Raw genomic sequence first — 26628 nt, forward strand, 5'->3', positions numbered from 1 at the left:
TCATTGGCTGAAAACTCCAATAGTCATACACAATTTGTGTCTCAAGTATATTTAAAAGACTATTTTACTGATAAATTTATATTTTGTACAGTGGGGTTTAGAAAAAGTGTCATAAAATTGCTGATTTATGAAACAGGAGACTTTAGCTTTGGCCTGTGAACATGTGAAGAAGATACGTGCTGACATGGGCGGCACAAACCTACTGGCTCCGCTCAACTGGATCCTGCGGCAACCCATCCAGAAGGGTCACCCTCGCCTGCTGTTCCTGCTGACGGACGGAGCCATCGGTAACACCGGGAAGGTCATCGAGTTGCTCCGTAGCCATGCCCGTTTCACCAGGTCAATTTTTCAGTCATATTTAAAGGGAAAGTTCACCTAAAAATGAAAATTCTGTCATCATTAACTCATCCTCAAGTTGGTCCAAACCTGTATAAATTTAATTGTTCCGTTGGACCCAAAGAAAGATATTTGGAAGAAGGTTTTCAATTTTCAGTTCAAACATTCACTACCTTAGAAAAAAGTGAAAGTGACCTTTTTGTCAAGTATGGTGACCCATACCCGAAATGTCACCTCTGCTTTTAACCCATCCAGTGAGTAGTGAGCACACCTCATGCGTACACCTGGAGCAGTGTGCAGCTATCACTGCAGCGCCCGTGGAGCAAGTAGGGGTTAAGTGCTTTGCTCAAGGGCACCTCAATCGTTACCCTCCAGCCCTGAGGATTGAACAGGCAACCTTCTGGTCACTAGTCCGACTATCTAATCATTAGGCCACGATTGCCCCCCCCCTATATTTTCATAAAAGATCATTTAAAAACTTTAGAAAAGCACCCTGGATCACCTTTGACTATCATTGTAATTTTTCCTACTATGTTTGTCTGTGATCTCAGAACCAAAAATTGCTTACATTCTTCCAAATATCTTCCTTTGTATTCAGCAGAACAAAGGAATTCATACTGGTTTGGAAAAACTTGAGGTTCATTAAATGATGACAGATCCCCCCCCTTTATTTCTGTGGTGGAAAGGTTGTTACAACATGAATGCATTTAATATCTAAACATGTTACATTTTAAGGCCATTTGGAATCTGAAAAATTAGTGAAGTCATGTTCTTTGGCACAAATTTGACTCACACAAGCAAGGTCATGTAGTCCTCGCTAGTGAATCTAAATTAGAAAGCCAGCTCTGATTTTGTCTACGTTTTCAACAGGGGTGTCTCAACTTCAATCGCAATATACAGCCGTGGAAAAAATTAAGAGACAGTTTTTGAAATTATTTTCTGTTTTCTTAATTAACTATATATATAGATGTGTGTTTAGTTAAATTATCATTTTTGTTTCATTCTAATTCTAAATTTCAAATAAAAATATTGTTTCTATTTGCATTAAGAAAATGAAAACTGGAGAAATGTGTCAATTAACAGAAAACATGCTCTGTATTTTTTCTGACATTAAATACTGCAAAGAAAACAAGTTCATATTAACTTTAAAGCAATTTTTATGTTATAATCTAGATTTGTTTTGCAGTTTTCATGTAACGTACACTGGACTGCTATGGCCACACTTCATCTAGAACTGCAGATTAAATTAACATTTAGAATGCTCTCTTAATTTTCCTTTGGTTTAACATCTTGAAAAAAAAAATGCTTAGTGAAAATTTGAAATTAATAATGAAATAGAATCAAAAGAAAAATTATTGTAAGTGAAATAAACTGGGAATGATTCTCCTGCTTCTCATAACAGAACATAACGTGCTAATATCTGTAAATTTTACTATAAATAATGACCTCAATATCATTTTTTTTTCTCACATAAATCTATTATATGGCTTTAAAAGATAAACATTCGGTGTAGACTGCTTTTATGATCCTGGCCTAGATTCTTCAAATAAAGTAGGAAGAAAGAAAGTCGATCAGGTTTGTTACACCATGACCCTTATGTAAAAGGATTCATCCTTCAAACTGTTCATCTTTTCATGAGCTATTCCTTTAATATCACTGGCTTGGGAACACAAAGCAGCGGAATGATGCATGTTATCAGGTCATAATCAGATAAGCACAGATGCAGTGTGAGTAAATGGATGTCTAACTGTCTAATTCTTTAAGATTACTTCGGCTACAATGGTGCTGTGATTCATGGCTTTGTTACGTCCCCTGTCGATTTCTAACCTGCAGAGATTTTTCTTCTGTTCTTTTGTAACCCGTTCTCCTGGAGGAAAGTCTACAACAGCTTTCTTTCCAATGAATAGAAAAACCGTGGGTTTTGACAGCCGTTCCTTTCATACAATGGAACTGAGGTCAGACTCAGAACAGATGACTCTTCAGTGTAATTTACTGATTCAAACGCTCCTCGCCCTTCACAGCAGAGAAAGATGAGTGAGACGTTAACACACCACATTAGTGCTGAAATTCAACGCAGTTTCTCTGCTGTTTGTGCTTTTGATGTATGACTCTTTGTCCAGGCTTGTCCTGACTTTATCAATGCAAAGGTGACTGATGTGTTCACCATCAACTCACTGAGCAAATAGCAAGGTGCTGTTAGTCATGTGGTGAGACACATAGATTGAAGGTCACCGTCTTTAATTACTATTGTTTGCATTCAAATCAAATGGTGTGTGTGTGTGTGTTCTTTACAAGCCAGAGTAAGGGGGTATTGAATTGTTTTTTGATAGAAAAAACTAATGACTTTAAAGGACTCTGGAGGTTAGACAAAAGCTTTTTTTTCCGGCACTGTAGATTCTCTGGAATTGTTATAAAGCAACATTACTGAAGGCAGAACACATCTTATATTGCATGTAGGGAGGTGCAATACTTTAGCAACACTTTACAGTTTGGTTAAACGTACTTCAAATGTCTTTGCATGTTTTAAATTGAAGGATAACACTTTTTTCAACCCATTACCGCATAGCAGTTGTTTACCTAAAGGGTGTGAGAAGACAATGGTACATAATCTATAATGCTAATACTTATCAATAAATTGGCAATTTAGCCCAGAATTTGTGTGTGCTATGAATTGACATGCTTTTTAAGGGAAAAGTACATCCAAAAATTTAAATTCTGTCATTTCATTCTCAACCTGTAGACATTTCTTTGTTCTGTTGAACACAAAATAAGATATTTGGATTCAAATACCATTCCCTGTTCACTGCCATAGTAGGGGAAATAAATACAATGGGAGTTAATGGGAGATGAGATCTGTTTGGTTACTGACATTCAGCAGAACAACAAAATTTATACAGGTTCGGAACAACCTGAGGTTGAGTACATTTTTTGTGAACTGTTCCCTTACGTCATCCGTCATATTGGAACAGTCAAACTCAGTCGCTGAACATTGGACTGTGCATCTACAATCTTAGTTATACACAAATGTTTTTTTAATTAAAATACCATTAAAAAACATTCGCCGTTTTGATTAAAACCATTACAAAATTTTGGTTGTGTGTTTTGGGCATTATTCCAATAGCCAGATAACACTCCACCAATTCAATCCGTCACATACCAGTAGACACCATTATAGTAATTAAAACCAATACAATTCCCATTATGCCCATTAAAACCACTACACTTTCGATTGTGTTTTGGGCAGGGTTCCAATGGTTTTCAGCAGGGAAGGCTCAAACAGCATTAAAGTTACCTTAGTTTAAAGCCCCCAAAATATTGAGTTAAAGGTGCAGTCTTTCATTTACAGCAGCCACTAACGTTGTGTTATAGATTTGCAACGAATCACTCAGTCAAAACATGCCGGTGGCCACCATTGTACAAAAAGATGTGGTTCTCATGTTGACGCAGACAAGAGATCATGCGGGCATTAGAAAGACTGTAGTAAGAGCGATGTCTTATTTATTACATCAAATAAAAGGTCTGTGGGTTTTAAGTACGCTATAAAAAGAAGCATAAAAGTCAGGCAGCAGCAAGGAGGTGCGTTAATATTATAAAGTCTTTCCAGCAGAGACGCCTTAGGACCCACTGTATTATGGCGAAGGCTTTTTGCGGAAATACTCATAGATATTTATAGAGATGCTGATCACGGATCATCCGCGTCCCGTTCCACCACTATACCGCAGGGGAGAGGGAGAAGAAACGCGCATTGTAGAGTGGTTTGTCTGTCTAGGGCTTCTGTACAATTCATGGCGGCGAATTCAATGTATGTAGGGCCGCTCTTTTATGTAGATATATACAGATTATTCTAAGGTATGAGAAACATAACTGTTCATTATGTTATGTCTTTATACACCTCTGAAGAAATAGTTTTGTACATTATATTTCTGTCAATAGATCCTCCTAAAAACCCTGTATTGTTGCATCTACCTATTGGGGTCAATTATTGTATGTGTCAAGTCATTCTATTTAAATAAAACTATTTGTGAGGCGTGTGATATCTCAAGCTTTTCAGGTCAGTCATTTGGGAGGGTTAATTTTGTGCTTTTAAGTAAAGAGCGAGGCAGCTCGCTAGTGGGTGAAAATTTGCCATTTCCTCTTTGCCTTTCTCACAACCGCCGCTTGCCCGTTTCAGAATTAATATGACAATACATTTGAGTGAATCTTCAATTAAACTGATATTGTTTGGCAGTGTCACCGGCTCAAAATGCGTTAGTTTACACTTTTTTTAAAGCGCTGGAGAATTGATTGAGTTCTTTGTTTTGCTTCACGTATTGAATCTAGCGCTGTAGGTGTCTCAATTTGCTTGCCATTTAATCTCATTTGTACCTAGGAGAAAAGATATTAAAGAGATGTGTCATTTTCTTTTCCTGTGGGGTTTCCTAATACCCTGTTGAATTTGATGAGCTTCTGATGTTTTTGAGGTTTCATTGCACCTGTGAAGTATCTCTCTGTCTGACTCTCTCTCACTGTGTACCATGGCAGGTGTTACACATTTGGCATCGGTCAGGGCGCATGCAGAAGGCTGGTGTTAGGACTGTCTACTGTTTCCAGAGGAACTGCTGAGTTCCTGGCAGAAGGGGAAAGACTGCAGCCCAAGGTGCTCATTTCATGTGTCATGTTTATCCTCCACCGCAACAGCCTGTTATTTTGAATGTCACCACACAGCTATTATAACAGAGATGTAAATTGTGGGCTTCTGGAATGAATTAGCAATTAACAATTCCTTTTGTCTCAAAAAACATAAATTAGGACAGAAGTCAAAGCTGCTTGCACATTAATGGGATACTTCACCCAAAAAATGAAAACTCTGTCATCAATTATTCCCCCATCAATTACTAAATTTTTTTGTTTTTGTTACACCATGATAGGCAAGACCGGGGCTAGTTGTCACACATTTATTTACATTAGTTTACATCATATTGGCATTAACAACATATAATTCTGTCTTTTGCAAATGACAATTATGAAACACATTTATTAACTAATTAAACAGTCAAAGGTGACGTACAAAAATATCAAATCCATGTTTTGGCTGATGAATTAATAAATTATAAATCCGTAACCTTTAAAACATAATAAGAGTGCAATGACTAGCTCTGACCTGACATTTATTAGGAAATATCCTTATTCTTATGTAAACAGCTCAACCTTTAGGTTCAAAATATTATATTTCCTTATCAGTGTGTAAGGCAGTACACACTGGAAATGTACTGGGAATTAACGATATTCTGATTGAAGAGGATTTTATATCAGATGTTTGAAACAAACATTCACAAGAGAAAGAAAGCATTTGTGTAAGTTTTGTTTGAGATCCTCTTTTTTTCTGATACAGCCATTGTGACAACTTGCCCCGGTCTCTCCTACATGTTTTCATTTACTAAATATAGACCACATTTACTAACGGTTCACTATTGATTAAGTTTTGTAAATGACTGAACTGATCTCTTTTAGAATTTAGTTTATTGCGTTTTTGGACCGACAGATGATAAAGTCTCTGAAGAAAACCATGACATCAGTATTGACTGATATTTCTATCGAGTGGCTGTATCCAGAGACAAAGGAAATTTTGCTTTCACCAGTGGGGGCGACGTGTCTGTTTCCCGGTGACCGCTTGATTGGATACAGCGTGGTCTGTGATACCTCCAAATATCACACCAACCCCAAATCTGTGAGTATACTCAGAATTAACTATATTCAGATACACTCATGATTCGCTACTATAAGCTTCCCCTTTATGTATCAGGACAAGCGAAGGCGATACAGCATGATGCATTCCAATGAGTCGACCAGTTCTGTGTTCTACCACTCTCAAGAAGAGGATGCTGGAAAGGTTTCGTCTGAAAGTCAGGGGTCACACCGAGAGAACCAGGTCGCCTCACTGTTTGACAGTTTCCATGATACCATGTCTGAGAGCAGCCCGGTCGCCACGGAGCAAGACGGCATGGGTACAGCACAACTCGGCACGGGGTGTAATTGCAGCATTTTAACAAACGTTATAACTATTTTTTTCACAGGAAGTGACATGGCCACCTCCCCGAGAAGACGTGCATACAGCACCAATCAGATTGTAAATTACAACCCCGCAAAGAAGGTGTACACTCCCAGCGACCCCAGCTCGGCGGTGGGCAAGAATCCTCTTAGAAGAGCGAAGGTCCAGGAGCTCATCGCTCAGACTGATCAATGGAAAATAGACTACCAGGTGAGGAACTGTTGTGTGTGCATTTGAGTAACATTATACAAAACATTGGAATCTTTCATATCCTTCGTGCTAGGAACTTAGTAACAAGACTAGAAGGATTCATGACTAGAAGTCAACGGGTCAGTAAACTAATGGACTGACAAGGGCTAAGGGAACCCAGGGGATTAAATAAAGAGAGATTAGACAATGGAAGCGGAAACCGCTGTGGTATGATGAGCGGGAGTGAATTCAGGTGTGCCACGATGAGGGTAACAAGGAGGGCGGGTATACACAAAAACTCCAAGCATATGGAGAGCTGTCGAAATACCCTCCATGTGCTCGACAAACACTATCACATAAAAGACAAAACAAAACAAACAGGTGAACAGACCCGGGACCTGACAATAAACGCTGCAATATATCATGAAAAAATTTGAATTGTCATTTTTTGTTTCACTGGGACTTTAAGATGGATAGTCACTACAGGACGGAAGTTCTTTTTTAGATTTTAACTGTAGATTATGAGGGCACATGAATTTTAAAAAGAGAATGGCCCACATCGATGAACTATTTACAATAAATGCTGCAATATTTCATAAAGAAATTGTCATTGTAGTTTCTTATTTCACTAGGACTTTTAACAGCAAACACAACATTTTGTTGTTTTTTCATTTGAAGTAATCCCACTCCATCTGCTTTAGCTAAAGAATCTGCTATCATGTGTAAGGAGTGCTTGAAAGCTCTATGGACCCGTCTGTTTGTTCACAAGGGTTATTTTAACTCATTTCTGAGCTCGGTGAGCAGATGATGATATCTGAATCTTCTCATTGTGGCCATAATTCAATCTTCTCACTCTTCGCACACTCAGCAAAATATGAATTACAGATCCCTAGATGTAGAAGGACAGGAAGAATTCTCAGAATGGATATACTTTACCTAAAAATGAGTTTGAGGTGGAAGGATTGGATGGTAACTTGTGATGCGTGCCAAAATCAGAGTCTTGGGGGAGAAACGAGACGGCTTCCTATCACAGAAAAGACGTGCCATTTTTGAACAGTCACATGGGTCACAGAAATAAACAGAGATGAATGAAAATGCAATCAAGACCACCACGGAAAAGGATGAATCCAGCATGAATCCAGCTGTACTTTCACTTTATTAGCACCCTGGCAAGAGACTGATATCAAACGTCCGACCACTTGCATTTATCATAAGGGATGCAATTAGTTTTGACATCTGTGACAAAACCCCTGATGGTCACGATGTCATTTCAAGTGTCATTCCTTCTGAAAGAGGCAAGGATATCTATACTCTTCTTGACTCATCACTGCAAACAATCGGCAATAGAAATGTTTTAAATAACGCAGTGTGAAATATCACAGACTAGCTGAGGGTAGCTCAATAACAATTGCCCTTGATTTCTCCTCAATGCACATAATAATGAGTTTAATGGGTATTATTAACTCTTCAAGTTGTCATTAAACTCAAGTGATGACAGACCTAGAATGCTAACAATGTCTTAAAGAATCATTGTGTTCCTAAACGCCCTCTACGTGATGAATAAATTAGATTTGCTGTTTACATTTTGGAAATTATAATGGTAACATGTATTCTTGATATTGACATATATATATATATTTAATTCAGACTGAGTTATGTTATGGATAGTTCACCCAAATATTTTTTTTTTAATTGGAACACAAAACAAAATATAAAAAAATGTATCTGTGGCTCTGTGTCCGTACAACGGAAGTCGATTGTTGTTATATTATGAACTTTCTTCAAAATATCTTCTATTGTGTTCGGCAGAAGAAAGAAAGTCAGTCAGGTGGGCAGTGGCTTCTCCTGCCTAAATGATGTAATTTTACGTTGCCAGCGTTTTCTTTTTAGCGCAGCAGAGCATAAAAAGATAAGAACAGACTCACGCTCTGTTGCCATTTTCTCCACCAGCCTCAGTTGGCCAGCCTGTGTGCAACATCCTCAAGAGCCCGACCTGTACCTTGTCACAAACTTCCACAACAGGAGGGGCTCCCGGGAGAATCCAAGACAGATCAGGTCCCGTCTGGCCCCTCTGCGCAGGGGCCAACCCTGCATAATGCTGTGGAGGACGGATCCAGATCTTCAACAGACAGTCCATCTCTAGGCAGCATTGGTGATGCAGGTCAGATATAGAGTCAGATATCTGATGTCTAATATAATACAAGTTTGTTTTTAACAATGTTTTATACCTCTAATATTTACCACGGTATATAAATAAGTGGGCGTGACCAACTCACGCACAGAGCTCCTGCACATGAGACCGACTCGAATGAGCTGGTCTCGACCACAAAACTGCTTTATCATACTCTAGAACATAAGACCGAGTCCAGATAGGGTCGAATCCGAGTCAAGTCCAAATCTTAGGACATGAGGTCTGAGACAAGACCTAAAGAAATCTTCAAGAATATGTTAAATGTTTGGTGGAAACAATAAAACTGGCACTGAACACATAGAGTGCATTAAATGACATGTACACTGTGTTTTATTTATTAAGACTGATATTAGTTTAAAAATATTATTCATTGAGGTTAAAAAAAGGCCACATAGTAAGTGTTGTAAAGGTAATTTTATTACAATCATGACTTCCCTCTGACTAAAGATATGCCCAAAAGATGTCTTTTCTGTATCTTTTGATGTTGAAAAGAGGTCCCTTCATTGGCCTTCATGACGTTTTCTGAACGTCTGATATTGACGTACATGGGACCTTAATGCAATGTTAAACGTCTTGGTTACGTATGTAACCTCAGTTCCCTGATGGAGGTTTACGTGTTTGTGGCATAAGAATGCCTGTTCTTAACCAGTGTTTGGGAAAGAAGGAAGGTTGGTGAGGTACCAGTTTCTTAACCATGTGTTTGGGTAAGAAGAAAGGTAGATTGCACACTGACCCAACCTCTTGGAGGGTGGGAAGGTGCCTTCGCAGGCATACGCCCCCCCGGATGCCAGTCCTACATGTCGCCCAGCCGGACGTGGGCTGACACCGGGTTTACGCAAAGGTTGTTAACCCTTGCGAAAGAGTTTGGGCGTAGTCCAACCCACAGCTCTACGGATGTCTGCTAGAGAGGCGCTTCTGGCCGGAGCGGAGATGTTAGTCTCCAATGTAGTAAGAAGGACAACACAATCGTGATCGAGCATCTCAGTGTGTCTTTCTCGTTGAGAGAGACACCAGGACGAGAAGAGGCGCAGTCTAGAGGCGTGTAACCGCCTAGTAGATGGGACCCTAGCCTGTGTGATGGTCTCTGCCGTAGAGGCGGAGTAGCCATCTCAGGATCTTCTCGTCCCGTCTAGAGACCAGACATGAGTGTTCCAGAGGTCTGATCTGGGATGCCAGAACGTGTCCTTCCCCTGAGAGTGCAGGTCCTCTGTCAGGGGAATGGTTCAGGGGGAGTCGCTGTCCAGAACATAAACTCTGAAGCCAAGTGTGGTTAGACCAGTGCAGTGTAACCAATAACACTTGGTGCTCCTCTTCCCTGACCTTGCACAGTGTCTGTGCAAGGAGGCTCCTGGGCAGGGGGAAGGTGTGCTTCCGCCCGTCCCGCGGTCAGCTGTGCGCCGAGGGGGGCCTCTGTCAGGGAGTACCAAAGCAGACAATGGGTGGTGTCGCCGCAGGCAAAGAGGTCTATCTGTGCCTGTCCGAACAGCACCCAAATGAGCTAAACCGGGGTGGAGTCGCCACTCTCCGCAAGGCATATACTGACGAGAGAGTGCGTCGGCTGTCTGGTTCAGTTCGCCTGGGATGTGTGTGGCCTGAAGGTAGCGGATCACCTGCTGACTCCACAGGAGGAGGCGTCGGGCAAGTCGTGTTAGCTGCCGTGAGGGTACGCCACCCTGGCGATGTGCGCTACGGCTGTCGTGCTGTCCAGGCGGACCAGCACGTGCTGGCCCTGCACTAGAGGCCATAGCCTTCTCAGCGCAAGCAGCACAGCCCACAACTCTAGGCAATTGATATGCCAGCACAGACGGGGGCCCATCCAGCGCCCCGCTACTGCGTGCCCGTTGCACACTTCGCCCCACCCCTGCAGCGAGGCGTCCATCGTCACCACGACGTGCCTCGTAACCTGCCCGAGGGGAACCCCGCCCAGAGTAAGGTCATGGAAGACCAATGGGTTAGGGTGCGTCGGCAGCCGCGCGTCATCACCATGCGCCTGCTGCCGGTGTGCCACACTGTCCTCGGAACTCGACTCTGTAGCCAGTGTTGAAGTGGTCTAATGTGCATCAATCCAAGGGGTTTTACCCCCGCGGAGAACGCCATGTGTCCAAGGAGCCTCTGAAATTGTTTCAGGGGGACCGCCGACTGCCTGAAGTGTTCCAGGCAGTTCAACACCGACTGGGCGCGTGCTGCGGACAGCTGCGCCATCATGGTGACAGAGTTTAGTTCCATACCGAGAAAGAGGATGCTCATCCCCCTGGGGAGAGTTTGCTCTTTTCTCGGTTGACCTGAAGTCCCAATCGATCTAGATGCCGGAGCACCAGGTCCCTCTGTGTACACAACAGATCTCGCAAGGGTTCGTAGTCATGAGCTAAGGCTCTGAAGAACAAAAGGTAAATGAATGCTGCACCTTTTATACCGGACATCCGGGGGCGGAGACCGGCATGCAAATTTCATTCGGCAAATTTCATTGGCCTTTTCTATGGTAGTCAGAGTTGATTGGTTCTAAAGGGCGAACCCCATCTGTCGTTCTCGACACAACGTCGAGAGACCGATATAGAGGGAACCTAGTTTAAATCTGGAGTTTATCAGACTACTTTCACATGGAAATAAATTAAATGAGACTCTAAGTTAAATGATTTGAATGCAATAAGATAGCAAAGCACCCATTAAAATAATGATAATTACGATTATTGTGATGAGTGTTTGCTTTAGTTGGGCTCTTGATCCTTGACTTCTGTTAAATTGATTTGTTCAGGTCGTGTTATAGTGTTTTATAAACACTTCAATAGATATCAATATGAGACAACCAGGAGACGCCTTGAAAAGCCATAGAAACAACTTTAAATTTTAGCCCATAAAGGGACATCATTCAATTTATTTAATATTTCAGATGCGACTCGAGTGGACTCGGGCAATAATCCAATTCCGAACATGTTTGAGTACGAGTCAAGACCGAGTCAAAATGCACACAAGTCCATTACAAGACCAAGACCATTAAAATAGGGTCTCGAGACTGAGTTCAAGAACCAGTGTCGAGACTTCAACACTGTGATAAAGTATATGGGTGCCATACACCATACATCAGGACAACTTTTAATCTGTTACCGCTAGTTGTTTTTAAGTGTGGATTTACGTATAATATGTACAGTTTTGACATATTATAGAGATATTATTCTTTTAGAATTATCTGAAGTGTAATTGTATTAATTATTATGTTTAATTATCATTTTTTAAGTAAAATAAAAATATTCTGATGATTTATATTCTACCAATAATAAACCATTTAGATTGTTTTACAGGTTGACCTGTCTCCCCAGGGCTGTTGCTAGTAAATAATAAAAAAGTCCAATATAAAATTCAAAATAGTATTTTTTTTTAGGGTTTGCAATAGGCATATTTTGCTTAGTGTTTGCGGTAAGGTCATTGGGCTAGTTTTGACTACCCGTCAGACTGGTTTTGCCAACACAATCTCACAGCAAAAACTTAACTATTTTACGACGTGGCTTATTTTGGCTAATTCGTAGGATTTCATTTTTTGCAATTTTGTATGACTCGCTTTCGCCCCAGTGACGTTCGGGTTGGGGTGGGGTTATGGTTGGGACTTCAGTATTGTTTTTTTCTAATAACTTTTTACGATTCACAGCGTACAAATTTATATGAATAAGCCACCTCATAAAATAGTTATGAATTCCAGTGGGATCAGGTTTGGATTTTCTTGTGCAGCTCCGGCAACTCTGAACTATATAACTATACTTTTTTAATTTAACTGTGACAAACTATTACTTTATTGAAATAAAATAACAGTAATATCAGAGCATATGAGTGCAGCGGAGTGTGCGAAAAATAGTCCGAGCACGGAGCGGGTTTTTATCCAAAGGCTCTGTCTCGCTCCGGTTCTGCTCCGATACCACTCACACCACGAGTCTAGGGCATGCCCAGATCCACCCAGAATTTGCTGTTGTGTTTGTTTGAATTAAATAAACCGTATGTTCTATTTTGAATGATCTTGCTGTGAGTTCTTTATAGGATATAGGCTGCGTGGCAGGCGCGTTGCGGAGCGGGTTTGCTGCATGTTGATTTTTCCCAAAATACTAAAATCAGACCTATTTTGATCAGCTTTTGTTCCTAGGTGCTTTGAACCGGTTTTACATGAGCTTGCTTGTTACTGGTAGTTGGTCACCAGCTGGTGGTCTATGGCTAGTTTGATTTTGTTGTGATGTTATTGGTCAAAACAACATGTTTATCTCCTGCATGTTTTTTGGGAACAGAGGACTACACGCATCAGCTTTGCGAAGTCGAAACGCCGCAGGATCCTCAAGCTCCAGAATTTAAAGCTGCTCGAGGGAAGGGAGACTGCAAAGCAGTCGTGTCAGGACTGCTGTGTGGAAAACCTGTGAAATGGGAGGTGACCTTTGACATTCAGCCGTACCTCAAAGGCCGAGAACGTGAGGAGAAGGTTCACGAAGACCTGTGGAACGAAACCTTCCATCATCTGGCAGGACGTTCTATTATTCAAGACTTTGAACACATGGCGGATAAAGAATGTGAGATTGAGCATGGTAAGAAACTTGAGTGGAGTGTTTCATCCTAAGTGCTGTTAACATCAGATTTAAGTTCTTTATATTTTCTCTTAGGTTCTGGCAGAAGGTACCAGCTTTATGCCATTCACACTAGTAAAGCCTGCAACATCTTGAGCAAATACACAGCGTTTGTACCCATCGATCTTGACAGCAATGAATATTTACCCACCGGTGTCGACTACAGCCACCATGGTAATCTTTTATATATTTATTTATTAAATCTCAATCATCTCTATAAAAAAATGTGTTCTCTAATGTCATATGTCATAATGAAAATATTGTAGTAATATTTAACAGTTTAGGGTCACTTCCTCATCCTTTCTTTATATTTTTCCACATTTTTGGAAAAAAGTAAACTTTAAACTTGGAAATAACAAAAAATTTAACTATTGGAATTGTGATAATATATAATAAATAAAATGGTTATGTTTTACCCTTTTCAACATAGTCAGCCTTTGTCTAAAATCTTAAAAGCCTTTTATCAGCCAACTTCTTTAACCCTGAGAGGCATCCACATTTTGTTCACAGTGCTTTGTAAAAAATGAATTTTCTGCCACTTTTAATTTAGACGGAATGTATTCCGATGTTAAGAAAACGTTAAGTCAAGTGACCCTTAGTCTCGGACCTTAATACTTTTCGAAAGCCAACAGTATCACAATTCACGTGCTTTGGATCGCCGTATTAATATAAAAACGCTGATTTCTTAACTAAGTTAAATAAGTGCCGCCTGGTGCTAAATTAATGTCATACGCCGCCACGTGTTTACGTAACGCCGTGCGCCGATCGACGTTAAGTTAACGTCACACGTCACATGAAATGCTAATTTTTTAGCTAATATACATAGCCCCTCCTCTTCTGGGTTTGCACGGTCTACGTCAAGTCGGAGGCTCGTGTCATCTCAAATCCATAATGAGCTTAATTTTGTGGAAAACTAAAAATGGAAATAAATGAAAGAAAACCCCCTGAAAAGAAAATCATATAACTAATGCAGTATGTAATATGTCAAATTAAGTCAAGTAAAATTAGATTAAAGTAGATTAAAGGTACCGTAGTTCACCCCAAAATGAAATTTCTGTCATCATTTACCAATGGTCCCCATGGACTTCTATTGTATGAAGAAAAAGTCAATGTGGACGAACGGTTTACTGTTAATACATTTCTTTCAAATATCTTCTTTTATGTTCATACGGTTTACACATTATACAGTCCTACAGGTTTGAAAAGTCAAGAGGGTGGGTAAATGATTACAGACTTCTGCTTATGCGATATTTAAAGTATCTCATTGCTAGTCTAGAGGTTAGCTCGGTTGGCTTGCAACCGCATATCGTATCTTTGACTGGTTCGAGTCCCTCTTCGACCAATTGCAGATTATACATTGTTGGTCTTTTTATGTTTATCTGTGTCACAGGGATTGTTTATTTATATTTCAGCATTTAATTTGTGGTTAATATATGAAGAAAGTCAGGAATAAGAGCTCTTTTTCCCACAACAAGCTCCTGACACCGTCCAGACAGCCTCGCCAAAAGCCTTTCAATAATCACCTTAACGCACGTCACCTGCCCACTTAAATTTTATTACCACGCGGGCATGGTGCACTCACATTATCTACATATTGCCCTTTTCCTCCGTGAAGAGATTGACGCTATATCGAATGTGGAACTGACTTTCAGCCGAGCATTTAGATATGATTCATTTTACTCGACAAAGCATATGAAACAATATAAATGAAGGTGATTATTGAAAGGCTGTTTGCGAGGCTGTCTAGACCGTGTCGGTAGCAATTTAGCAACCACGAATGAAATGCTGAAATATAAATAAACAATTCCTGTGACACAGATAAACATAACAAGAACAACTATGTAAAATTCTGCAACTGGTCGAAGCGGGATTCGAACCAGTCAAAGACAAGTCATGCGGTTGCAAGCCAATCGAGCAAACCTCTAGACTAGCAATGTGATATTTGGAGAATCGCATAAGCATAGTCAGAGTTCCGTAATCATTTACTTTCCCTCTTGACTTTTCAAACCTGTATGACTGTATAATGTGTTAACCATATAAACACAAAAGAAGATATTTGAAACCAAGTTAGTAATAGAAAACCGTTCGTCCACATTGACTTTTCTTCATACAATAAGTCAATGGGGACCATTGGTAAATGATGACAGAAATTTCGTTTTGGGGGTGAACTACGGTATCTTTAATGATGACTTGACTTAATTTGACATATTACATACTGCATTAGTTATATTATTTTATTTTCAGCGGTTTTTCTTTAATTTTTTAGTTTTTCCATAAAATTAGACTGGTTATGGATTTGAGATGACACAGGCCTCCGACTTGCCGTAGAGTGCGCAAACCCAGAAGAGGAAGGGCTATGTATATTAGCTAATAAATTTGCATTTTGAGTGACGTGTGACGTTAACTTAATGTTGATCAACTCACAGCGTTACTTAAACGAGTTGTGGCGTATGACGTTAATTTAGCGAAACGAAAACTTTAGCTTCTTGGAGACTCTGTGAGGGGTGCTGGAAAGTGCTCCGACTGGGGACCCACCTGGGCAGCGACAGTGACACCTGGAGGGGCGTGATTGGGAGGAACGGCCCCCCTGATCTGAACCCGAGTGGTGTTCTGTTATTGGACTTCTGTGCTAGTTACAGTTTGTCCATAACAAACACCACGTTCAAGCATAAGGGTGTCTATCAGTGCACATGGCACCAGGACTCCCTAGGCCGGAGGTCGAGGATCGACTTTGTGGTTGTTTCATCTGACCTCCGGCCGTATGTCTTGGACACTCGGGTGAAGAGAGGGGCGGAGCTGTCAACTGATCACCACCTGGTGGTGAGTTGGGTCCGATGGGGGGGAGGAAGCTGGACAGATTCGGCAGACCCAAACGTACTGTGAGGGTCTGTTTGGAACGTTTAGGCCGAATCCTCTGTCAGAGAGATCTTCAACTTCCACCTTCGGCAGAGCTTCCACCAGATCCCGAGGGAGTCTGGAGATTTTGAGTCCGAGTGGACCATGTTCTCCACCTCCATTGTCAACGCGGCCACTCTGAGCTGTGGCAGTAAGGTCTCCGGTGCCTGTCGAGGCGGCAATCCCCGAATCCGGTGGTGGACACCGGAAGTAAGGGATGCCGTCAAGCTGAAGAAAGAGTACTATTGGCCTGGCTAGCTTGTGGGACTCCCGAGGCAGCTGACGGGTACCGACAGGTCAAGCGGACTGCAGCCCGGGTGGTTGGGGAGGAAAAAACACGGGCCATGGAGGAGTTCGGTGAGGCCATGGAGAAGGACTATCGGTCGGCCTCGAAGAGATTCTGGCAAACCGTCCGGCGCCTCAGGAGGGGGAAGCAGTGCCCTACCAACGCTGTTTTCAGTGGAGGGGGACAGCTGTTGACCTCGACCAGGGATATCATCGGGCGGTGGTAGGAATACTTTGGGGATCTCCTCAATCCCGCCGTCACATCTTCCATTGAGGAAGCAGAGGCTGAGGGCTCAGAGGAGGACTCGTCCATCACCCGGGCTAAAGTCACCTGAGGTAGTCAAGAAACTGGGGTGGATGAGATCCGCCCAGAGTACCTCAAGTCTCTGGATGTTGTGGGGCTGTCTTTGCTGAAACGCCTCTGAAGCACCGCGTGGCGGTCGAGGACAGAGCCTTTGGACTGGCAGACCGGGTGGTGGTCCCTCTTTTTAAGAAGGGGGACCGGAGGGTGTGCTCCAACTATCGGGGTTCACACTTCTTAGCCTCCCCGGGAAAGTCTATGCCAGGGTACTGGAGAAGAGAATTCAGGAGGAACAGTGTGGTTTTCGTCCCGGTCGTGGAACACTGGACCAGCTATATACCCTCTCCAGGGTGCTGGAGGGTTCATGGGAGTTTGCCCAACCAATCCACATGTGTTTCTGGATTTGGAGAAGGCATTCGGCTGTGTCCCTCGCGGCATCTTGTGGAGGGTGCTCTGGGAGTATGGGATTCGCGACCCTCAGTCGGAAAAGGGTTGGTTGAGCGTTCCTGCCTCAAGTGGAGGAGTTCAAGTATCTGGGGGACTTGTCCACAAGTGAGGGAAGGATGGAACGGGAGATTGACAGACGGATCGGTGCAGTTTCTGCAGTAATACGGTCGCTGTGAAGAAGGAGCTGAGCCGCAAGGCGAAGCTCTCGATTTACCTGTCAATCTACGTTCCTACTCTCATCTATGGTCATGATCTGTGGGTCATGACCGAAAGGACAAGATCCCGGATACAGGCGGCCGAAATGAGCTTTCTCCGTAGGGTGGCTGGGCGATCTCTTAGAGATAGGGTGAGAAGCTCGGTAACTCGGGAGGAGCTCAGAGTAGAGCCTTCCCGGGAAGGTGTTCCGGGCATGTCCCACCGGTAGGAGACCCCGGGGAAGACCTAGGACATGATGGAGGGACTCCCGGCTGGCCTGGGAACGCCTTGGTGTCCCCCCGGAAGAGCTGGAGGAAGTGTCCAGGGAGAGGGAAGTCTGGGTATCCCTGCTTAGACTGCTGCCCCCGCGACCCGGCCCAGGATGAAGCGGAAGAAGATGGATGGATAGAAAACTTTAGCTTTCTTTGGCCGCCCCAGACGCCATATGATTGAGAGGTCAAGCAAAGAGACTAAGTGACCCTAAACTTTTGACTGTAGTGTAAATACAGTATTACCCATGCAGTTTTGACGGATCTTTTGTTCCAAGTGATGTTCTACAGAACAGATGTGAGAGTCGTTTTAGGTTTAAACACAGAATAAGATAATGATTATAGATTATCAAGTGTTTGTTTTAGGGCTTCACGATATCATATGTTTCCCTTCACGGTTATCACGACCAGGAGAATGCCTGTTGGTACAAATATCAAGATACGAAGCAAAATGCTATAAGCCAAATTCATCTTTAGTTCATTTTGTGCATTCTCCTTTTTTTGCAAACAAATCACACTTAAAATGTAAGTGTAGGGATTAGAGTGAGATATCAGTAATCTTGGTTTTTAATACCACAATTATTGTCAATACTAGTATATTGCGACAGCCCTAGTTTGTTTGTCTCCAGGGGAGGATCATAAACGCAGGTCACATTGCAGTTCTTGCTGTGGGAGCAGGAAGAACCGTGGTTACTCTGTGGGTCTGGGTCGATCACAGTCGGGCGGTTTACCCAAGCAAGAGGCTGTAGCATTACCCTGCAGTAAGACTACATAACATTGCGATAGTTATGTGTTCAAAGATATTAATCCATATTTCATAAACGGACATGGAGTCTTGGTTCAGATTCAAAACGACCTACATTTCACAATGAAGCGCTTGTTTCTTCCGCATAAGTATTTCTGTAAGGCAGCTGTTTATCTCTATAACCAGGTAACAACTTATTAGATAAAGATGCTAAAAATAGAAAGTGTTTGTTTGCTTTACCTTCAGAAATAATTAGATTCCATCGGTAGTTTAAAAAAACTGTATGATATTCTTTCTTCTGCAGAACACAAAAGCTATTTAGAAGATTGTTTATACAACACTAGACCTTATTGGCTTGCATTGTATGGAGAAAAATCCACAAAGACATTTCTCAAAATATCTTCTAAAGAAAGTTTCAGAAACAGGTTTTGAATGACATGAGGATGAATAAATTATTACAGAATTTCGATTTTTGGGTCAACTATCCCTTGAACATCTGTGCATTAGGCTGTTGACCACATGATAAATACACACTGCTTTCCAGAGGCTTTTCACATCTCAAACAAACTCTTCATCTCTGATGTGATTATCCCCTAAAACTGTTCTGTGTTCGACAGGTTTGGAGGATGGAGCTCATTACCCTAGCAAAACCTCCAGTGGAGACCAATGTAGCGTCACTGAAGGTAAATCATGTTTGGATTCTGGATGTGTTGGTTATCTCAGTTTGGATTTTACGACTGTCCAAGCGTATCAAACACAACAGCACGAGTATATGAACTTGCAGGAGCAGTTCACTCAAAAAGGAAAATTCAGTCATCATTCAAACACCCTCAAGTTGTCTCAAATCTGTATAAATTTCTTTGTTCTTATGCACATAGAGAAAGATATTTGGAAGAACGCTTGTAACCAAACAGTTCTTGGCCACCCTTGACTGCCAAAGTAGGAAAAATTGCTCAAGAAGTTTTTTGTTCCGATGAACACAAATGATGTTAATGGATGACTATACATTAAAAAAGTTCGGGAGAAGCCAGAGCATATAATTAAGACCGGCTCATAAGTAGACAAAGATTCTTACCTGAAACCATCTCTAAAGGATTACACATCCCACCACCTCCCCGGCTCCTCTACTTGAGCTCTTGTCGATAACAGAACTCCGGGGGGTGAGTTCCGGGTTAGGCTGTTTCTGAGCTTGGCGCACTCGCCCCTGTTGGGAACCCGCTCCCCGGACAGCACGCCAAACACGCATACTTTTACTACCCCTGCTATCTTCATTTTCTGCTCAGGTGAACTTGTGAAATGAAGATATTTTAAAGAATGTAGGAAAGCAAAGGCATGTTTGACCATTGACATTTTTTCTACTTGGTAGTCAATGGTGGCCAAGAACTGTTTGGTTCCAAGTATTCTTCCAAATATCTTTCTCTGAACAAATTAACACAGATTTGGAACAGCTCGAGGGTTAGTAAATGAAGAGTTATTTGTGGGTGAACTGTCCCTTTAATTTTAGCTGCTGAATTCAGTGATTTGTTGAGGAATACCTTGAGGAACATATGAACAATAAATATGCAGAGAACCCTTTGGAATGTAACAGTGTGGTTTTGTGTAAACACTGGATCATTCCAACCCAACTTCTCTTTCAGCCTCTCAACGGACTACATCGGTGACCTCTGACACCTCGCAGAGATCCACGGAGAGTCTTTTCTCAGCCAGGTGGGTTTGCTATCGACGACTTGCGAACAGCATCCACAAATCAAGTTATGCAATTACAAATGCTGTAATTCACAGGACAAATGAATAATTCAAAAGGTTTGCATGTTACGGACCAAATTTGCATTTTGATTGACTTTGTTATACTGCAGGCACGTGCAATGAGTTCAACACGAGCGAGAACAGACCTCAACGCTCTTTAAAAATATTAAAGACAGGAGATGTTTAGACAGACAGTATGACCGTAACAAAGACGTGCATGGGTATTCAGCCATTTTAATCTAATAGAATCACAAAGCCTCTGAAGTCATTTTACTATTATTTTTATATGTGGAGTGCAAAACTGCTCTTGAGCAAATTGTCAGTACTGTTTAAAATCTTTGGCTTTATACATGGCTCTTGTGGGTTCATTTGTTTATCCGCTCTAGTTTGTGCAGTTATATTTCTGCTTTTTGTTGAGGTATCCCCTGTAAACGGGTCTATGTAAATGTCAGCCATAATGCTTTAATTTTGCTCAAGTGTTTGCACTAGTGATGTTGATGGTTTCCCAATTTGCACTTTTCGCATATCGAATATTGTTTGTTTCAGAGGAGCTTAGCAGAAAAGACAGTTTTTTTCTCTGTTTGTAGAAGCATGAATAATTTTCAACGTCTGCAGAGTACGCCAGATTTACATTTCTATTTAACATCAGAATTGATTTACATTTTAGATTCACAAATCCAATCTTGACTCTAGATATTATTGTATCGATTCTGATGACACTATTTCCATTTGGGTCACTTTGTGTTGAGTCTATAAAAGTTTTCATAGGCTTAAGAAATGTCATGAAATAACAACCAAATATTTAATTGTTAAAGCGGTTTAAACTTTAAACGTTAATACTTTACAATTGTCAAATGTGCTGTCTTCTCATGCTTAACATGGTCAACTTGTCAAAAAACGAGTTTGGAGTATTACGTAGTATTTCTGTGCTCGATACACCCCCCCCAGCGATCGAACAGGTTTGGGAAAGTTCTTTTTCGAACAAATAAAACTGTTTTCTAACAACTTTTCTTAGTCCCTTATTGGACAATTCTCCCGGAAAAGTATGCGGCGCGGCCACAGTAGAGCAGGAGAAGGAGCATGCGCAGTCACTTATAAGCAGGAGAGAGAGCATTTGTTCGGGAAGTTCAGGTGTTTCTTTGTTCACTGCATTTGCGTGATGAATGTTATATAAACTGTGGATATAACGCTTTTATTTGGTGATTGTTTGAAACTGATATATGGAGCCGTCCCAGCGCTAAATGGACGGCAATGCGATGAGTGAAACTGATGTCTGTGTTTTGTTGACATGGGTGTGCACATCCTTTGGTTGAGCCTACCCCTCCCCCCGCACGCGCCGTATGTTTTCGGCAACAATCGTAAAGCTGTATCTATCTTTTATAAATGTGATCAAACTAAATACTCTTTGAAGATATGAAGTATGCAAACTACTCTATAGGAACTCAAGATTAATATGAGATTGGCAGAAACCCTGTGTTAGGTCCGCTTTAAGAATGTTTTCAAGCTGTTTACATGCTGTTTACTTTGACGGTCAGCTCAACCAGACTACAGATGAAAATAAAGCCTTCCTTCCTTCACTTTCACTGTTTTCCCTCACGCTGTCACTTCATTTTAAGTAATGATCAGAACGTGAGGGGCTGTGCTCTCGCAATGCAAATGAATGGATATGAATAAGGTCGATTTCACTAAGAAAAACGCATTACACGTGCCTGGCATATAATGATGTTACGGTACTAGAACAAAAGGTGTTGCTTTATTCCTCTAGTAAGCTGAGTCTGACCAGGACGCGACTCCTGACCAAAGCTGCCAGAGGCTTCATGAGCCGATCCCAGATCAAAACCATGGGAGAAAGCGAAAATGACAACAGGGACTACATCCCTCTGGTATCCCTTCCATTTCCATTTTCTGCTTCTAGAGTTTTAGCAATAAAACACACATAATGCTGCTTGTAATGACGTCATGGAGTGTATTGCAACCACTTGTCACACAACCTTTAAATAACTGATCGATATTTCAAGCAAGCAACTGCAGACGTCTTTATGTGTCACGTGTTATAGATCTCATGACATAGTAGATCAACATCTCATGACTCCTATGTGTGTTAAAATGAAATGCTGTTTTCATGCATTTATGCAGTCATGGGACTTCTTGTGTTAAAATATCTTGCAAATCTTCGTTCGATTGTCTGAATAGATTAAGATATTAATTTTTATGCTAATATATTGACATCAGTTTCATTATAGGTGCACTTTTTTGTTTGAATAATGTAGTCAACGTTGATTCATTTAGTTTTAGCTTACTGTTTTAGATCTCAAAGGAATAGTTCACCCCACAACATTTTTTTTCATCATGTAAATCATGAAAATCGTAGCCAATCATGAAAATGTTTGACTCTTTTCTTTTGCAGAACACAAAAAAAGGTATTTTGAAGAATGTTGATAATCAAACAGCATTGACCTCCACAGCATAGACACAAAAGCACTGAGAGACTTCTCACAATATCTTTTTTTTGTGTTCCCCATAAGAATGAGTCATAAACAGGTTTTGACTTTGCAAATGCTCTCTATTGTCTCTTCCAGGTTACGTTGCAGATGTCCTGTGGTGCGTTTATGCTAGACGATGCCTTGTGTGAAGCCATCAACGTGCCCATGGACAAGCTTAAGTGGACATCTCCATTCGCCAGCCACAGAATTAGCCTGACCCACCCCTCTCACTCCAGCTCACGGCGCTCCGAGAGCCTGGAAGTCCACAGAGGCTCCTCTCCCCCGCCAAAAGACTCAGACTTTAACTCCGAATGCGAGGAGCCTCTTTCACGCACGTCTTCATCCTCATTCCAGTCTCGAAGCACTCGCACGGAGAGTTGTGGGTCACCGCTGCTAGGTGGTTTTTCTTCAACCGAAGCCTCGTTGTCGCCCATTAACTCTTTTTATGATAGTGGCCGAGGGTCTGAGTCAGAAATCTTAGAGCTGCCCCTGTCTGGTTCCCCGGGGGGCCTGCAAAGGAGCATGCAAGATCCCGAAGGGATGGTGTGGGCCACTGCAGTAGCTCTGGCCTGGCTGGAGCACAGTTCAGCAAGTTACTTTATTGAATGGGAGCTTATCGCTGCTAAGGCCAGCATGTGGTTGGATGAACAGATCATCCCAGAGGGCCGAGACCTGGCATCGGTTAAAGCTGGAGCCAATCAGCTGTTCATTATTCTCAGACACTGGGACGAGAACCTGCAACTTAACATGCTCTGTTATAACCCGAACAGTGTGTAAGCTCTGGGTTGACAGCTTCCTTCAAACTATGCTAAAAAAAATCTGTTTTATTCACTTAAGTTTATGTATATTTTCTGTGCCTTAATTTAGTTTGTGTAAACTGCACCTTGTCATCTACATGTACAGTAAGAAGCATTGCGAAAGTATGCAAATGCGGATACAAATTGCAACTGTGCTGTCGAAAATGTTTAACGTACGTTCTTGCATAAAGTGGATGTAACACCCTTCGGTACTTACCAAAGGAGATCGAGTTACCTTCAGATGTCTTTGCAATGAATTATATTGCTGTTTTAGTTCAAATGAATGAAATGTACAGAAAAAAATAGTATAGTGGAGATGCTATAGCACCACTTGTGGCAACGGTCAGAATGCCACGCTATTAAACTAAAAGTGTTATGCTGTGTTCACACCAAACGCGAATTGAATTATTTGCGCAATTAAATTACATAAAAAGTCAATGCAGAGATACCAATAGTTGCAAACTCGAGCCCGGGGAAGTGAAAGAACAGCATTGGGCGTGAATGCCATGAATGCTCTTCAAACACTTCTTTCGCTCAAGTTGAAAAATTTCAACGAGTGAGAAATTATCGCGGAGAGCTCATTTGTTTTACACATCCGGACGCATGAAGTTTCGTAAGTTTATTTATTTTTTATTTAGCCTTGTTGTGCAAGCACTGTTGAGCTTGTGCAGAGGCAGCAGCTTAGGGTGCCAGAGGGTAACTGGAATCCCCTGGTTAGGCCTGCGTTCTCCTGAGGTTTTTTTTTCTCGATTGGAGTTTTGGGTTCCTCGCCACCGTTTGCATATTGTTTCACTGTGCGTGTGTGCGAGTGTGTTGGTGTGTGTGCGTCTACGTCAATGTGTGTAAGTATGTATGCATATTGTGTGTGTGGAGCATTTGTATGGCTGTCTTTTGTTGTTTTCACCTTTTTCTTGTTTTTACAGGTATATGCCTTTAGTTGTTTTTCTTGTATTCAATGTGTCTCATGTACAGCTGGTTTGTAACAATGAAAATTGTAAAATGCGCTATATAAATTAAGTTGAGTTGAGAATGCGATGCTTCGCGTTTGGTGTGAACACAGCATTATTGTTTATGTTTTTGAGTAGAGATCGTACTGACCTAGCACCCAGAAAATTGCATGTCTTTGCTATTTTTGTCTCTCAAATAGAAAGATTGTTCGTATTGTCTCCAAAAATATATATTTTTGTGCATATCATTTAGGAAACTGTCTTGTTGCTGCTTTGTAAGATTTTGTACCAAAACAAAAACAAATGAAGCCTTAGTAGGTGTTGTTCTTTAATTGAAGACGTGGTTGACTTCTATATGTGTATGTGGCATTTGGCAGCTCAGGCTTTTTAAGCTATCAGAAGATCCAGTAACTTGATTTACCATCATTATAAGACACGTGTAACATTGTAACCGTCATGCAATGTACATTTGTTTGCCTTTACGCTCATAAAAAGATGTCGAATCGTCACTGGAATGAAACTTTCCTTTGATGCAAACACTGATGTCCAGCATTAAGTGCCTAACTTTACGGAAATCTCTGGACTGTTGAAAAGAACGTTATACTGGTACTGCAGTTTGTAACTGACTCGTTCGTTATTTTTGCTTATTCTATTTATTGCCGTGTATGTATTATTACAGTACTTACTTGATGTCAATTTGTTCAATGCACATAAATATATAAAAATTAAGAAATCGGTAGCTATAAATATATCTAATACATCCGTTTAAAAAAGTAACATGAAAGAGACCACAGATATTTCTTATTATCCCACACATATTATTATTGTATATTTTATTTCTCAGGTATTGCTATTGAGAACATTGACTTTTGGAGTAACTGTTGCATGAGCAAATGCTTTGTGGAAAGACTAATTTCTCTGATTTCATTTTGAGGTTTTCTTCTTAATAAACCTCTCACATTTGCTTGTGAAGGTGGCAGCTTTTCATTGTGTTTCGTTTTGAGATCAATTGTACTGTGTACTTAAGTGTCAAACCCGTTGTGCGTTCATGCTAATGCAGTGCAGGACTGTGTAAATGCATGTAATAAAATGTATTGCTGAAAGAAACACGGTGTCCATTTGTCTCTGGAAAAATGCACAGCTTTGTGAATGGCAGGAATTGAGCAGAAACGAAGCCAACTGTAGGCTACTGGTTTGCCCAACACTGCTTCAATTGCCCTTCAGTGTGAACGCACCTTTATCCCACATTACATGACAGGCTAGCCCTTCTGACGACATTCTGTAGTTTCTTCGCACATTACAATGAAGCATTTTACCCATTTTTAACAAAATCCAAACGCAGTACTCTCTCCAGCCAGTAGATGTTGCACCCCACTTTTGAAATCACAGAAAAGCCGCTTTTTCATTCAAATTCGGCCTCGTTTCTATTGCAAGCGCTCCTTCTCTTCGAGTAATGCGCCGTAGCATGTCACTGTAAATAGCTTGACGTGTTTGTCAGTCAGCCGCCTGTTTATAGGAATTGCACTGCAATTAGCTGTCTAAACATTTGTGTAACTCAAAACAATGAAATATTGTGTCTTTGGCGCTTTTGAAATCCTCTTATAATCTTTGTCCTGCGGTGTTTGCTACATATTTCAGGCTTTAATCAGATCAGTTTCCTCTCATCAGACAATCGGGTATATTGGCTTTAAGCACAATTTTCTGAGAGGACTATAACAGCTCACTTCTGACGAAGAGAGAGAGAGAGAGAGAGAGAGAGAGAGAGAGATGGTGTTCAGTATTGGTTTGGATCTAAAACCCCTTTGCCTGGTAAGATCACACACTAACACATCCATCCAGAATCATGGGGACTTATTTCGTTGTTTCTGTCATTTATGTTGATAGATTTGACATTTGAAAAAAAAACTATTACAAAGCTAAAATTATTTTCTTACTAAGAATTATTTTTCAATTGTTTTCAACGGAAACGCCAAGCTTTAAAAAAGCTATGTTTCTATCAGCAAAAAAATAGAAAAATAAACGTAAAGGTACTTAAGAAAAAGGTATAACTAAATTATAAACTAAATATGCTAAACTAAGTTTATTTTCCTCACCCCATACTCAGTTTCCGTTGAAAACAATTGAAAAAACACGTCGGTCGAAGGCGTAAATGCCTCGGCGGACAGCCCCTTACTCCTCC

General features: G+C 41.2%; 1 protein-coding gene across 1 annotated transcript in view; it reads left to right on the forward strand.

Annotated features, from left to right (window-relative positions):
* Positions 1 to 25485, forward strand: part of vwa5b1 (von Willebrand factor A domain containing 5B1) — a 52957-nt gene extending 27472 nt beyond the window's left edge. The window contains exons 10-22 of the mRNA XM_056733469.1: positions 137 to 339; positions 4858 to 4972; positions 5858 to 6043; positions 6119 to 6320; positions 6390 to 6574; positions 8504 to 8714; positions 13010 to 13300; positions 13376 to 13513; positions 18361 to 18492; positions 19094 to 19159; positions 20114 to 20183; positions 21988 to 22105; positions 22802 to 25485. Of these exons, the coding sequence (XP_056589447.1) occupies positions 137 to 339; positions 4858 to 4972; positions 5858 to 6043; positions 6119 to 6320; positions 6390 to 6574; positions 8504 to 8714; positions 13010 to 13300; positions 13376 to 13513; positions 18361 to 18492; positions 19094 to 19159; positions 20114 to 20183; positions 21988 to 22105; positions 22802 to 23482 (2598 nt within the window). The 3' untranslated portion in view covers positions 23483 to 25485. The remainder of the gene's footprint in view (positions 1 to 136; positions 340 to 4857; positions 4973 to 5857; positions 6044 to 6118; positions 6321 to 6389; positions 6575 to 8503; positions 8715 to 13009; positions 13301 to 13375; positions 13514 to 18360; positions 18493 to 19093; positions 19160 to 20113; positions 20184 to 21987; positions 22106 to 22801) is intronic.
* Positions 25486 to 26628: the final 1143 nt, after the last annotated feature.

The sequence above is a fragment of the Triplophysa dalaica genome, chromosome 20, assembly GCF_015846415.1.
Source record: "Triplophysa dalaica isolate WHDGS20190420 chromosome 20, ASM1584641v1, whole genome shotgun sequence".
Classification (NCBI taxonomy): Eukaryota; Metazoa; Chordata; class Actinopteri; order Cypriniformes; family Nemacheilidae; genus Triplophysa; species Triplophysa dalaica.